A 13,345-nucleotide genomic window follows, 5' to 3' on the forward strand; every position below is an offset into this window, starting at 1 on the left:
AAATCCCCCAGGAGACCTGGGGGGGACATGTACCGTTGCCCCAGAATTGGTAACGCCAGGCTGCCTCCTCGTGTTCCAGGGGGAAGACCTGTAAATCCCCCAGGAGACCTGGGGGGGACATGTACCGTTGCCCCAGAATTGGTAACGCCAGGCTGCCTCCTCGTGTTCCAGGGGGAAGACCTGTAAATCCCCCAGAAGACCTGGGGGGGACATGTACCGTTGCCCCAGAACTGGTTACTGGGAAGCACAGCTGTGGACAAAGAGATGCTAAGTAACCCACTTCCTAAAGAGAGCACAGAAGGCTAAGGCCAGACACCTCCCCTGTGGCACAACAGGAGCTGGCAGAATCGTCACTGCCTCCAGAAGCCACCCCAACCCTTGCTCTTCCCTGTCCACATAAGAATATTGAGGCGAGGGAGCGAGGGTCGACGTGGTGTTGGCGAGTGGGTACCACTCCCTCTGCCCCACCCCAGAACCAAGCGAGCGAGGCCCCGCGGGACTCCTGAGATGGAGGCCGCTGCCAAGAAGAGGCTGGCACCTCGTGCCCAGCTGGGTGCTCACCGAGCTGCAGAAACCTGGTGCCAACTGCAGGCACGGTGGTGAGGGCATCCTTGGGGGAGCCTGGCAGGCAGCCCCAGGAACTGGGGGGACTCAGTGGGGAGAAGCCTGCATCATCAGCAGGGAGAGCAGGTACCCCTACCTCAAAAGGCCACAGACGGGTGTCACTGGGTTCTCCAGACAGGTCCTGGGCACAGGGAGCTGCTTTCCCCTGGAAAAGTCGGGGGCTGTTCTGCTGGCAGGGCTGGGGCATGTAGCCACCCACCCCTCAGGAAATGCCAGCCACAGAGGAGGCTCGGCCCCAAAACGGCCAGGCACCCCTATCTCCAGGGAGATCACAGTAGAAGGGACCAGCCAGGAGCAGAAGCACCCCAACCCTGGGGAGGCACCCAGAGAGAGAGAGAGCTCTTGCTCCCCCGCTCCTGGAGAGGAGCTCTGGTCATGCCTCGGAACTTCGAACTGGCCTGTCTGAGTTTTCACAAATAAAAGTGCCCGAAACGTGTTCAGAGTGGCCTGTCCTGAGGGCCCAGCAGGAAGGGGGACTCAGCAGAGTGGTGGAAAGTAAGATGGTTGAGATGTGGAGCCCACTGAGTCGAGATTCCCCAATGAACTGGTTCTGCAATAGAGAAATGATGGAGGTGGTTTCAACCGTGCCCCATGCCATCCAGACAACAGAATGGGCCTGTGACGGGCCGTGATTTGTGGGGTAACTAGGTTGGGTGGGCTGGAAAAACTCAGGGGAAGTGACAGTGAACTTAAGGTCTGACAGTCACGTGGCCATCAGGGGGACAAGCCATCCAGCAGCAAGGACAGCAAGTGCAAAGGCCCTGAGGCGCAACATGGAGAGTCAAGGACCTTCAGACCAGCGGAGGTGCCTGGTGGGTGTCGGGAAAAGCAGAGGGAGGTGAGGTGAGCAGGGGCCACACTGGGAGGAATCTAGATTCTACCACAAGGCTACCGGATGCCAGAGGAGAAAGACATCTTAGATTTTATCTCCTCGCAATGCCCGGCACAGCTTTGGAAACGTAGTAAGTGGTTATTAATTCCCCTCAAAATCACTGCACTTCCCTAAAGAGCTCAGGAAAGACCTCCCTGAGAAGGTGACCTCTAAGACGAGAGAGGGCAGAGTCTGGCATGCACTGGGCAAGGCTGGTTCATCAGCCCCTCAGGTGGGCCCTGGCACTCAGATGAGCATGGCCTGTGTGGACGGACTTCGGGGAGTTACCGAGCGGGCTGCGACTCGGGCCCTGTCCTAGAATCACCTACAACCCGTAGAGGAGAGAGCTGAGCAACACTTGACTTCGACACCCCTGGGGGACCCAGAAAGCGCCCGGGCCAAGGTCTCCCAGCTGCCGCAGGTGGGCGCGGGAGCCCAGAGCCCCTGCTGTCTCCTGGACTGAGGAGGAGGCGCTGGTCACTGTCCTCCACGGTTTCCTTCCCTCTAGAAGTGGTTCCCCCCGGCTCTGTGAAGCTGACCCTCTGCAGTGTCCTTAGCTGCCTGCTGACACGGCTTGGGTTCACCCACCAGGACAGGGAGGCCCAGGGTGGGGCGGGGGGCAGACTCCGCAGGCGGGCTCGTTTTGGAATGAGTGTTCAGAACCGTAAACCGGTTCCCCAGTTCAAACACGATGCCTCTGACGCTCAGGCACTTTCCTTTGTTGGGGTTCCTGTTCAGATGTGGGGAGTGTGGGAGCAGCCCCGGAGGTTGTCCCCAGACCCAGTGGTTCACGGTGACACTTCTGCCGTGTGAGCCAGCCCTGTAGACTCTGGTGGGGGAGGCGCATTGTTAGAACGTCTTCTGCAAGGAGACTGGTGGACAGGAGGCAACCTGCTCAGTGTCTGATAAAATGCATTCGTCTCGGTGCTAAGATGTTGTGTTTTTTAAAGTGGAATACTGAAAACTAAAAATGTCCTGTCCCAAACTGGGGTGTTCGTAAGCATGGTTTCAGTGGCGCCCAGGGTGGGAACTGAGACTCATACTAACCTAAAGCTGTCGGAGGAGTCTGCCCCTCTGGAGATGTAAAGAGAAGTCTTTGGTTGTGCACCTGTGTGGCCCAACCACACTGTGTCCATTTCTGTGCAGCGCCTGTGATATCAGGGGTGACTGAGGCTGTGTCCTCAAGGATCTCAGATCTGGTGGGCAGGGAGGGTTTCCAGGGACCTTGCAGGAAAATACCTGATGCTAATGGGGGAAGAGCATTCCAGACAAAGGAAATAGCATGTGCAAAGGTCCTGAGGCATGAAGCTGGGGGCCCTCTTGGGGAACTGCCTGCAGTGCAGGGTGAGGAGCAGGGGAGAGGTTGGAGAGAAGGCAAAGCCAAAGCATGGAGCTGTGATCACACAGAGCAGAGGAGTCGGGCTTTTTCCAGAAGGGAGTGGGGAGCCAGTAGGGTTTTAACAGAGGTGACTCACCTGGATTTCTGCTTTAGAAAGATCAACCTGGGGGAGGGGGGGCCTGGAAGATGGAGTGGGAGAGAAAGTGCCTGGAAGTAAGGAGACCAGGTAAGGGACATCACAGTTCATCCGAGAGCTGGTGGGGCAGGGAAGATGAGGCTTCATCCACCTCTAGCATTAGCAAACACTTGGGAAACATCTTTCCAGCCCAACTTAGAGCTGTCTGCCCCCCTTTTCCAATTGATCTTTTTAAATGTGTTATCCTTTACTTACTTTGGAGACAGACGAACCAGAGAGTGACTTCTTTAGGTTGCAGATGGTTAGTGACAGAGCCAGGATTAAGAATGCAGCTTGCAGCCCTGTGTGGGTTCTGTGGTCGCTACGCACGCGAGCTCGGCCGCTCTTGCTCTGTGCCGGTGAACAGAGCAGATAAACACGAGGAGGCGCAGTGGCGAGCTCGTTCCCGTGCTCAAAATGCAAGAAGACTGGGAAGGCTCATTAGAGGAAAATATCGACCGAGCAATGTCCAAGTGATGTGAGAGAAAAGTGCATCTTTTTTGCCAAAACCATTATGTAACTGGTTCTGAGAGGGGCAGAGGGGAGTGACCCCTCACTGAGCGTGGGTGGGGCAGGAGACCAGGAGAGCAGAGGCGACATCCGTCCCTAGAGGACAGGGACTGCCCTTGATACTCCTCGGAGGTCCCCTAGAAGTAGCTGGCTTTACATCAGAAGGGAGGGATTAGACCTACAGCTGTGTGTCCGTGGACAAGGCACTTACCTCTCTGATGGTCAGCCTCCCCATTTATCCAATGGGCATATCAGCATCAACCTTGCCAATCACTGTGTGTGGGGTCAGAGATGTAAAACCTTTCAGCAGGCATGGTCTAATGCGTAGCAGGTGATTTCCACATTTTCTTTAGTAGCTATGGCTTTTTTATGAGCCTAAAAGGAATGTATGCTTATTGCACACACACACACACACACACACACACACACACACACATTAAAAAGTCAGAAACTATCAAAATGTATTCAGGAGACAATGGAAATTATTCAAATCCTACCACCCAGAAATAACCAATAGCATTCCAGTATATGCACGTCCATCCTTTTTCCTGCATAAAATTCTGTACCTTTTTGTTGTTGTAGATGCTCACCCAAGGATATTTTTCCCATTGATTTTTACAGAGTGAGAGGGAGGCAGGGAGGGAGAGATGTGAGAAGACACATCAATTGGTTGCCTCTCACATGCGCCTCCACCAGGGCCGGGGGTCAAACCTGCAACCAGGTATATGCCCTTGACCGGGAATCGAACCCACAACCCTTCGGCGTGTGGGCTGATGCTCTAACCACTGCACCACACTCATCCGGCCTAAAACTCTGTACATGTTTTTTAAACTAAAAGTATGATAGTGCTATGTATGCTATTTCACTTGCTACCTTGTGGGCATCATTTCAGGTCAAGAAATACAGTTTCACATATTTTCTTTTTAAATCATGAAGAATTTTAAACACACCTCAAAATAGAACTGTACAATGGACACATTTACCCACCAGCCAGAACTCGAAACATTTTGCCAGTCTAGCCCAGCCGGTGTGGCTCCGTGGTTGAGCACTGACCCGTGCACCAAGAGGTCACCGGTTCAATCCCCGGTCAGGGCACATGCCCAGGTTGTGGGCCCAATCCCCAGTGGGGGGCATGCAGGAGGCAGCCAATCGAAGTTCTCTGTTATCGATGTTTCTATCTCCCTCTTCCTTCCTCTCTCTCTAAAAATTAATAATGAAAAACAAATTTTTTTTTAAGATTCTGCTGCTCTTCCTTCACCCTGTCCCCTTCTGATACCATTCTTGTCACAACAGCTTAAATCAAATAACCCCTCAGTCAGGTGTCTCTAAACCAATTGCAAGGCCATTATCACACCTGATAAAAATTAACAGTAATTCCTTAGGAGCATCTAACACCCGGTCAAGATCCAAAGTTCCCTGATTAGCTCCAAAAGGCTCTTTCCCATGGGTTTGTCCCGTGATCGTTTCTAACCAAGCTCCCAAGCTGTCACCCTCCAAAAGCACTGGGGGCCATATCCTCTGCACATCTGTGTGGGCCCCGTCCAATGACTTCTACAGGACCAATTCCTAGAAGGGAACTTTCCAGGTCAAAACCGATGCATTTTTTTAAGGCTTTTAATAGCATTTGACAACTTGCCTTCCAGAGAAATTGTACCAATTTATACTCCCCCCAGCAGGGACTGGAACGCAGGACAGCCTGGGATTGTTAATGAAAGGAAATTACAGGGAGAGGAAGCAGGTAGGGAGAAAAAGGAAAGAAAGAGGGGCCTGGAGTGGAGGGTGCAGTGTGGCCTCTGCCGCCCCCGCCCCGGGTGCCGGCCGCCACGAGCCCAAGGGGGCTCAGAGAGCCAGGCTCCCAGCCCACCGGTGACTGCGCCCAATTACGTCTTAAGCAACGATTCCATGGAGTCTGCGACAGAGCTGGAGCCGAGGGTCTCCGATGCGTTCTCATTAGGAGCTCCCTTTCCACAGGGGCAGGCTGCCCCGCGAAAGGCGAGAGAAGAGGCTGCAGCCCGGCCGAGCTCCGCTGTTTATTTCCCTAAAATCCCACGACAGAGCTCTGTCCACTGCGCACACTTCAGGGACCCTGTTCTGAAGGTTGGAGAATTCAAGTGGCCTGGGGCTCTCCACCCGCCAAGGCCAGGGGGCCTTCTGTTCTTGCTCTGGCTAAGGGCGGGGGAGGGGGCAGGGCAGAGACCCACCTGTGACATACGGTAGGCATATACCTTGCTTCTTCTTCATTTTATGTATGTGTTTATTGCTATAGGTTTAAAACTAACATTTATTTCAGGTCTGAGAAGAGCAGATAAAATCAACACACAGCCCTGACTGGATAGCTCAGTTGGTTAGAGCATCACCCCAGTACGCTAAGGCTCTGAGTTGTGGGTTCAATCCTGGTCAGGGCACATATAAGAATCAACCAATAAATGTATAAATAAGTGGAACAACAAACTGATGTCTCTCTCTCTCTCTCTCTCTCTCTCTCTCTCTCTCTCTCTCATGCGCCAATAAATAAAACAATAAGTTTAAAATGAAGACACATTTGGGGCTGGCTGTGCGCAAAGTGACCCCTGCAGCCTGGCCTTAGGTGGAGGCTCCGTCCACGGTGGACAGCACGGTGGCCTTGGACTCGCTCCCTCCGGTCGGCAGCACGCGAGGCATAGGTTGAGCGCAAGCACTCGAAGACTCCTGGTCCCAGGATCAGAGGTGTGCCAGCAGGAGGCGTTGCCGGGGTGACCGGAGGACTGTGATGAGTCCACAGTGCCGGGTCCAGACGGCCACATCTGTAAGATGGTAAGTAAGTTAAGAGCAAGCAGGATCCAGGTCACGGTGGGTTCTTGCTGGTATTAAAGAACATTTTCAACAGTATGGAGGTTCCTCAAAACATTAAAAATGGAACTACCTGGTGACCCAGCGATTCCACGTCTGAGTATAGATCCAAGAAACCCAACGCACTAATTCACAAGAATATACATGCCCCTATGTTCATTGCAATGTTATTTACAATAGTCAAGATAGGGAAGCAACCTAAGTGCCCACCAGTAAACAAATGGATAAGAAGCTTTGATAGATATATACAATGGAATATTGCTCAGCCATAAAGAAGAGTGAAATCTTACCATTTATGACAGCATGGATGGAGCTGGAGGGTATTATACTAAGTGAGGTAAGTCAGAGAAAGACAAATATCATACGATTTCACTTATATGTGGACTCTAACGAACAAAATAAAGTAACAAACAAAATAGAAGCAGACTCACAGATGCAGAGAACAGACCGACGGTTGCCAGACTGGAGGGGAATTGGGAGCTGGATGGAAAAGGTGAAGGATTAAGAAGCACAAATGGGCAGTCACCGAACAGTCATAGGGATTTAAAGTACAGCTTAGGGAATATAGTCACTAATATTGTAATAACTATGTATGGGGCCAGGTGGGTGCCAGAAATATTGGGTGGGGGGGGATCACCTTGTAAAGTCTAACCACTATGCATATACCTGAAACTAACACAAAATAATATTGAATGTCAACTGTAATCGAAAACAGAGACGATGCCCTCTCTTCCTCGGCGCTGCCTACGGAGTGGCAGCAATCTTCTACTCAGCGCCATGGCTGCCCTCAGACCCCTTGTGAAACCCAAGATTGTCAAAAAGAGGACCAAGAAGTTCATCCGGCCCCAGTCAGACCGATATGTCAAAATTAAGCGGAACTGGCGAAAACCTAGAGGTATTGACAATAGGGTGCGCAGAAGATTCAAGGGCCAGATCTTGATGCCCAACATTGGTTATGGGAGCAACAAGAAAACAAAACGCATGCTGCCCAGTGGTTTTCGTAAGTTTCTGGTCCACAACGTCAAGGAGCTTGAAGTGCTGCTGATGTGCAACAAATCTTACTGTGCTGAGATTGCTCACGACGTCTCCTCAAAGAACCGCAAAGCCATTGTGGAAAGAGCAGCCCAGCTGGCCATCAGAGTCACCAACCCCAATGCCAGGCTGCGCAGCGAAGAAAATGAATAGACAGATTGTGTACACATTGTATTTGTGTTAATAAAACCATAAAATTCTGCCAAAAAGAAAAAAGAAAACAGAGAAGATAGAGGTATAGGTAAACGCAGTATTGCGTCCCCCACAACCACTCAAAGTTACAACTAAACTATAGAACAACCGTCGTTCAAAACCTCCTGAAATCAGGCTGAATGGAAGTCCCACAACTACGGAATTAAAGCAGCAGCCACATCTAGACTGGTAGGAGGGGCTGGTCCCACGCCCACGTGTGGCGGATAAAAATCAGGAGGACACTTCAGCTGGGAAGGTCCTCCCTGAGGACTGAGGGGGTCCCTGTCTCAACCAGGCACCCTGTTCAGGGTTCTAGTGCCAGGAAGAGAATCCCCATCACTTCTGGCTGGAAAAACCAGCGGGAACTGAGGCTCAGGGAGGCTGAGGCTGCTGGAACCCCAGGCAGCTCCTCTTAAAGGGACCGTACACAGACTTACTCGGACTCGCTCCCTCCAGGCTCCAGCGTAGGGGAGGCAGCTTGAAAGGCACCAGAGACATACAGGGAAGAACTGAGCTGTTTGGCATTGGAGCGAGGGCCGGAGAGGGGGCTTTCTCCTGAACAGACGTGCTGTCAGAGACCTTTGTTCCTTTGGAGAGCCCTTCCCTGGGGCAACAGACAGCCACTGTATCTGGGACTCCAGCAACCTGGCTCATACTGGTTGCCCTGCCCTGGTGATTCCCTGAGGCCCCGCCCCACCCAACTTTCAGGCCCACCCAAGCTGTTGCCACTTGCTTAACCCTAGGCTTGGCCTGGCCAGTTTGGCTCAGTGGTTAGAGCGTTGGCCTGCGGTCCAGAGAGACCCGGGTTCAGTTCCCTCTAAGGGCACGTTTGTCCCTGGCCTTGTCAGTTGCAGTTTGTCCCTGGCCTTGGTTGGGTCATGTGTCCCTTTCACATCGATGTGTTTCTCTCTCTTCCTCTTTCTCCCTCCCACTCTATCTGAACAAATGTCCTCGGGTGAGGATTAAAAAAAAAAAAATGAACAAACAAAATAGCAATGAATACATATCTATCGACAGTTGAATCTACAAACAAAATGAACAGGCAGAACAGAAGCATTCTCATAGATACAGAGAACATTTTGTTGGTTGCCAGATGGGAGAGGGGTTGGAATGGGTGGAAAAGGTGAAGGGATTAAGAAGTACAAATCGGTTGCTAGACTGACAAACCTCAAAGGGAAGGGAGGGGGGTGGGAAGAGATAAACCAAAGAACTTATATGCATGTATGTATAACCAATGGACACCAACAACAGTGTGGGGAAAGGCAGGAGGGGGGCTGGAGTGGGGAGGAGGCGGTCAATAGGGGGAAAATGAGGAACATCTGTAATACATTCAACAATAAAGATAAATAAAAGAAAAGAAGAAGAAAGTTTTCCAGCGAAGATCAAGAAACAGTTTCATGAATAATGCATCAGCCCTCACACACGTTGATTTTACTTGCATGACAAGTCTTTGAAGTGGGTGTTTTGCACCCCGCTTCACAAAATAGGAACCGAACCTGCACCGCAGAAGGTGGCCTGGCGCACCTGGCTTCCCCGCCACTCAGGCCTCCTTCGGGCCCTCTGGCTGCTGAGGACTCCCCACACCGCAGCATCCGCAGACGGGCAGCCCCCGATGAGCCCGTCAACAGCCATGCTTCGTACTGTTCCTGCCCCAGTCCTGGACAGTCCCCAGGAGTGACATCTGCTGCCCCACCCTTCACTCAAAGCAGTTCTGGGGCTGGGAGGCTGGAGTCCCTGCAGGTGACCTGTAGGAAGTGGCCTGCCATGGACCCAGGGAAGTCTGGGGACAGACCGAACTGGGGACAAGGAGACCAGGGATCAAGTCCGCCCCTTCCCCTCACTGGGAGGGCCTTTGACAAGGTTGGACTAACAATCCCTACGAATCCTGAGATTCAAAACGTCCTGGTTCCCATCAGCCACGGGCAGGGAAGAAGGGTTTCATGAGCAGCTCTGGGTGCAGAGGTGATGTGTCTCAGTTTTACTGAGCATGTGCCAACCCCGTTCGGGTGCAGGGTCTTTAGGGGAGTGACACCCTCCCCCTTGCCTCAGGGAGCGCACGCAGGGTGGGGAGAGACAATAAGCAGGTTCACACAGGCGTATACAACCGAGCTCTGGAGGCTGCTGAGGGAAAGACTAGAGCTGTCTGAGCAAGACCACGAGGGGGCCTCTGTTAGTGTGGGGAGGAGGCTGTCTAGCAAACTCCCTTCTGTTGACATGACGGGCAGGAGTTGGGCAGTGAAATGGGGACACTGTATGCCAGCCGGAGGCAGCAGCACCTTCATAGGTCCTGGGGCAGAGAACAGCAGCAGCCCCAGTCCCTTAGCACATCTCAGCAGAGCCTCCTTTTCTGTCCTCACTCCCAAGACTTCCACATGGACCTTCTCTCCACGCTCTGGAATGCCCACCCCCGAGACAGCAGCAGGTTCCAGATCTGGAGGGTCCGATATGAGCCTGGAGCTGGGGGGGCGGGGGCTCCAGCTCACCCCTGCACCGCATGGGCAGCCCTGGGCCCCACAAGGCACTGACCTGCACCAGGCCCATCCTCGGGCTGCAGGATCCGAGCAGAGGCCTGAGGGAGCCTCCACTGGCCATAGAGGCGAGCGGGAGTGAGCCCCACGAGAGGCAGGGGGCTCCAAGACCCCAAACTGCAGCCGGGCAGGGTGAGGAGGCGCCCTCACCTACCCAGACTTCCCACCACAGCAACGGGAAGGCACGGGAGTGCAGCCCCCAGCTCACACCCCACGTTCCGGTTCCTTCCTGCCCCTCCCGGTGACAGGCCGAGGGAGTGAGGCAGGGAGGTGAGCCGACCTGCCCCGGCCACACAGCCAGCCGGGAGCGGAGGCCGAGAGCCCATAGCCAGCACCTCCCCGCAGGCCGTCTACAGTCTTTTATTGTTATTATTATCATTTTTCAAGCCTCACCTGAGGATATTTTTCCATTTATCTTCAAACAGAGTGGAAGGGAGAGAGAGAGGGAGAAACATTGATGTGAGAGAGACACATCGACTGGTTGCCTCCCACACGACCCCAACCAGGGCTGGGAACAGAACCACCACCCAGGTGCGTGCCCTTGACCGGAATCAAACCCACTACTCATTGGTCCGCAGGCCGATGCTCTCATCACTGAGCCAAACCGGCCAGGGTCTACAGTCTTCTAATCCTCACAACAACCTCTCCAGGTGGACGTGGTGGGGGGGGGGGGCAAGTACTAGTCCAAGGAAACCTTGACTGAGGGCCAGGCCCACGGTAAGCCCTAAGCAAATGTGAGTTCGCTTAACCGCCTCCTTTGGGGACCCCAGTGGAGGTCCTGCTGCCACTACAAGCCCCACAGTGGGGGCTCACTGTGCAAACAGGGGCTCCCTGAGGTGTCTGCAGGGTGGCCCACAGTCTTCGCAGTCTCCTGTCTCCCTCCCACCCTTCAGTCCTGCCTTGGCCTCGCCAGAGTCCCCAGGATCCCTGTCCCACACACCTGGCACTCCTGGACGTCTGGGCCACGCCACGTCACACCTCACCATGCTGAGCAGTGTCCCTGCCAGCCGAGCTTGTCAACCCCTCCAGACCAGTGACAAGGGCAGCAAGCCCGCCGAGGCAGAGGAGGAGAAGGTAGAGCCCACGGACCCTCCTGATCCCATTCAGACTGCACTCACTTCCAAGACCATCCGCTCAGGTGGGCACGGGACACACGGGGCACTGGGACAGAAACAGCCGGCACCCGGCCAGACATGTGCCAGCCTCCAGGGCCTGCGTGGTCAGGAGGCCTGGATGGCCTTCCCACAGCAGCTGCCAGAGCTTCTGGGGGTCAGGGGTGCCAGGTTCCAGGCACAGACCCTCCCTGACAGAGGTCCCAGAGGTGGGGACAAGGGAGGACTCTGACCAAGAGGGCAGGAAGGAGGCGTGGGAGGGGAGGAGCAGAGGCACCATGCGTGTCTTCCCCTTCGAGGGATGAACAGTGGGGGCTGGGTGCAGGGAGCGGAGCCCTTCTGGTGCCCAGGTACTCCCCCGCTTTCATGGTGCCACCCAGAGCTTGGAGACCAATGAGTGAATTCAGTGCCCCTGCCCTGGTGGGTCCCCAGGGCAGCCAATAGCTGCCAATCATCTCCTTGCATCTGCCTGAACCCCTCTAATCCAGGTTTGCCTCAGGCACTATGGTGATGCTGTCCCAGCATCAATCAGAACATGTTACCCCATATGCTCAAAGCCCCTCAAAGGCCCTCTGTGCCCCTAAGTTATTGATTCAAATCCTTGTCCTGCGCATGCACACACACACACACACACACACACACACACACACACACCGTTGGTGCTTTAGTTTCAAAGACTTTCAATTCTGTGTTTACTTAACTCGTCTGTATCTCAGTCTCCTTGTCTGTTACATGGGATACTTAATAGCATCTTAGTTTTGGTTACCGGTTACCCTGAGGCCCTGAGATAAATGTTCAGGAGCAGGTGGTTATTTCCAGAAGCACAGGAGGGAAGCAAGAGCAAAGGGAGAGAAGCCACTGAAATGGGCGCTGATGAGTTAATGATCATGACAATAATCACGGCGTCCTTGTTTGTTGTCGTGACTGATGGCATGCCCTCTCCGACCTCAGGGCCTTGACCCAGGCTGTTCCCCATGCCTGGCACACTCTTCTCTCCTCGTCCCTCCACCACCTGGTTAGTATCAGGCTGTGCTGCAGGTCACAGCCCGAATGTCACCTCCTTGGGAAGCATTCCCTGAACCACTGCGTTAGACCATCTCTCTCTTAGACGTACCCGGAGCACCTGTCCGGCCCCTTTCCTTCGGAGTATTTAATCACCATTGTCGCTTCAAATTTACGGGCACAGTCGTTTGCGATCCTCTGCCCATTCCGGTCTCTCTCGCAGGGCTGCAGGCTCCCTGAGGACGCAGCGATCACATTCCACTGGGGCCTTCGCAGAGAAGGAAGTCACTCTCCAGGTGGGCCAGACGGGAGGGCCCTCTTAGGGAAGACGGGACCCTGTGAGCCAACGGGCTGAAGGGTGAAATGCGGGATGGAGGACACAGTGGGGCTTATGCTACAAAGGGACATAAAAAGTGGCCACATGGGGCCCTGGCAGGTTTTGCTCAGCGGTTAGAGCATCAGCCTGCGGTCCAGAGAGGCCTGGGTTCGGTTCCCGCTAAGGGCACGTACCTCAGTTGCAGTTTGTCCCCGGCCCTGGTTGGGGTCATGTGGGTGGCAATCACTCGATGTGTCCCTTTCACGTTGATGTCTCTCTCTCTCTCTCTCTCTCTCTCTCTCTCTCTCTCTCCCCCTCCCACTCTATCTGAACAAAATATCGAAAAATGTCATCAGGTGAGGATTAAAAAAAAAAAAAGAGTGGCCACACAGGAAGAAGCAGTAGGAACTGATGTACAAAGAAGACAAAGATGAGAGGGACAGAAAGGTACTGCACTCTCGGGTGCCACACTGACCTCTAGCACACTGTGCCCCTCCATTCCTGACCCCTCATCCATGGGGTGCCCTGCTTGAATGCCTTTCCTTCCCCCTGCTTGAACCCGCCCTGCCTGAAGGACATACTGAGGTCCCTGCTCACTCCCCTGTGTGGAGAGGCAACAGGGTCTCTCAGCAAACGCGCAGGCGTTGAGAACGGACGGTCCTGGTGCCAAGAACAGAAGCTGAAGAACAAACTATTGAATATGAAGGAGCCAAGACTTGCTGGATTTGAAACTTTTCTTATTCCCATCCACCCACATGACAATTCTCAAAAGAAGAAATTATTTTCAGGCAAAGACAGAGCAGAGCCAGGGCCAC

At 53.7% G+C, this 13,345-nt stretch overlaps 1 protein-coding gene across 1 annotated transcript; it reads left to right on the plus strand.

Annotated features, from left to right (window-relative positions):
- The first annotated feature begins 7,125 nt into the window (after positions 1-7,125).
- On the plus strand, positions 7,126-7,582 carry LOC118624354 (60S ribosomal protein L32-like). The gene has a single exon (XM_036252548.1). The coding sequence runs from the start codon at positions 7,126-7,128 to the stop codon at positions 7,531-7,533; it is 408 nt and encodes a 135-aa protein (XP_036108441.1). The 3' UTR covers positions 7,534-7,582.
- The last annotated feature ends 5,763 nt before the right edge of the window (positions 7,583-13,345 follow it).

Source organism: Molossus molossus, unplaced genomic scaffold, assembly GCF_014108415.1.
Source record: "Molossus molossus isolate mMolMol1 unplaced genomic scaffold, mMolMol1.p scaffold_m16_p_10, whole genome shotgun sequence".
NCBI classification, from domain to species: domain Eukaryota; kingdom Metazoa; phylum Chordata; class Mammalia; order Chiroptera; family Molossidae; genus Molossus; species Molossus molossus.

Bases quoted from the DNA above. Each gene is read 5' to 3' on its own strand.
- LOC118624354 (XM_036252548.1), top strand. From the start codon at position 7,126: ATGGCTGCCCTCAGACCCCTTGTGAAACCCAAGATTGTCAAAAAGAGG.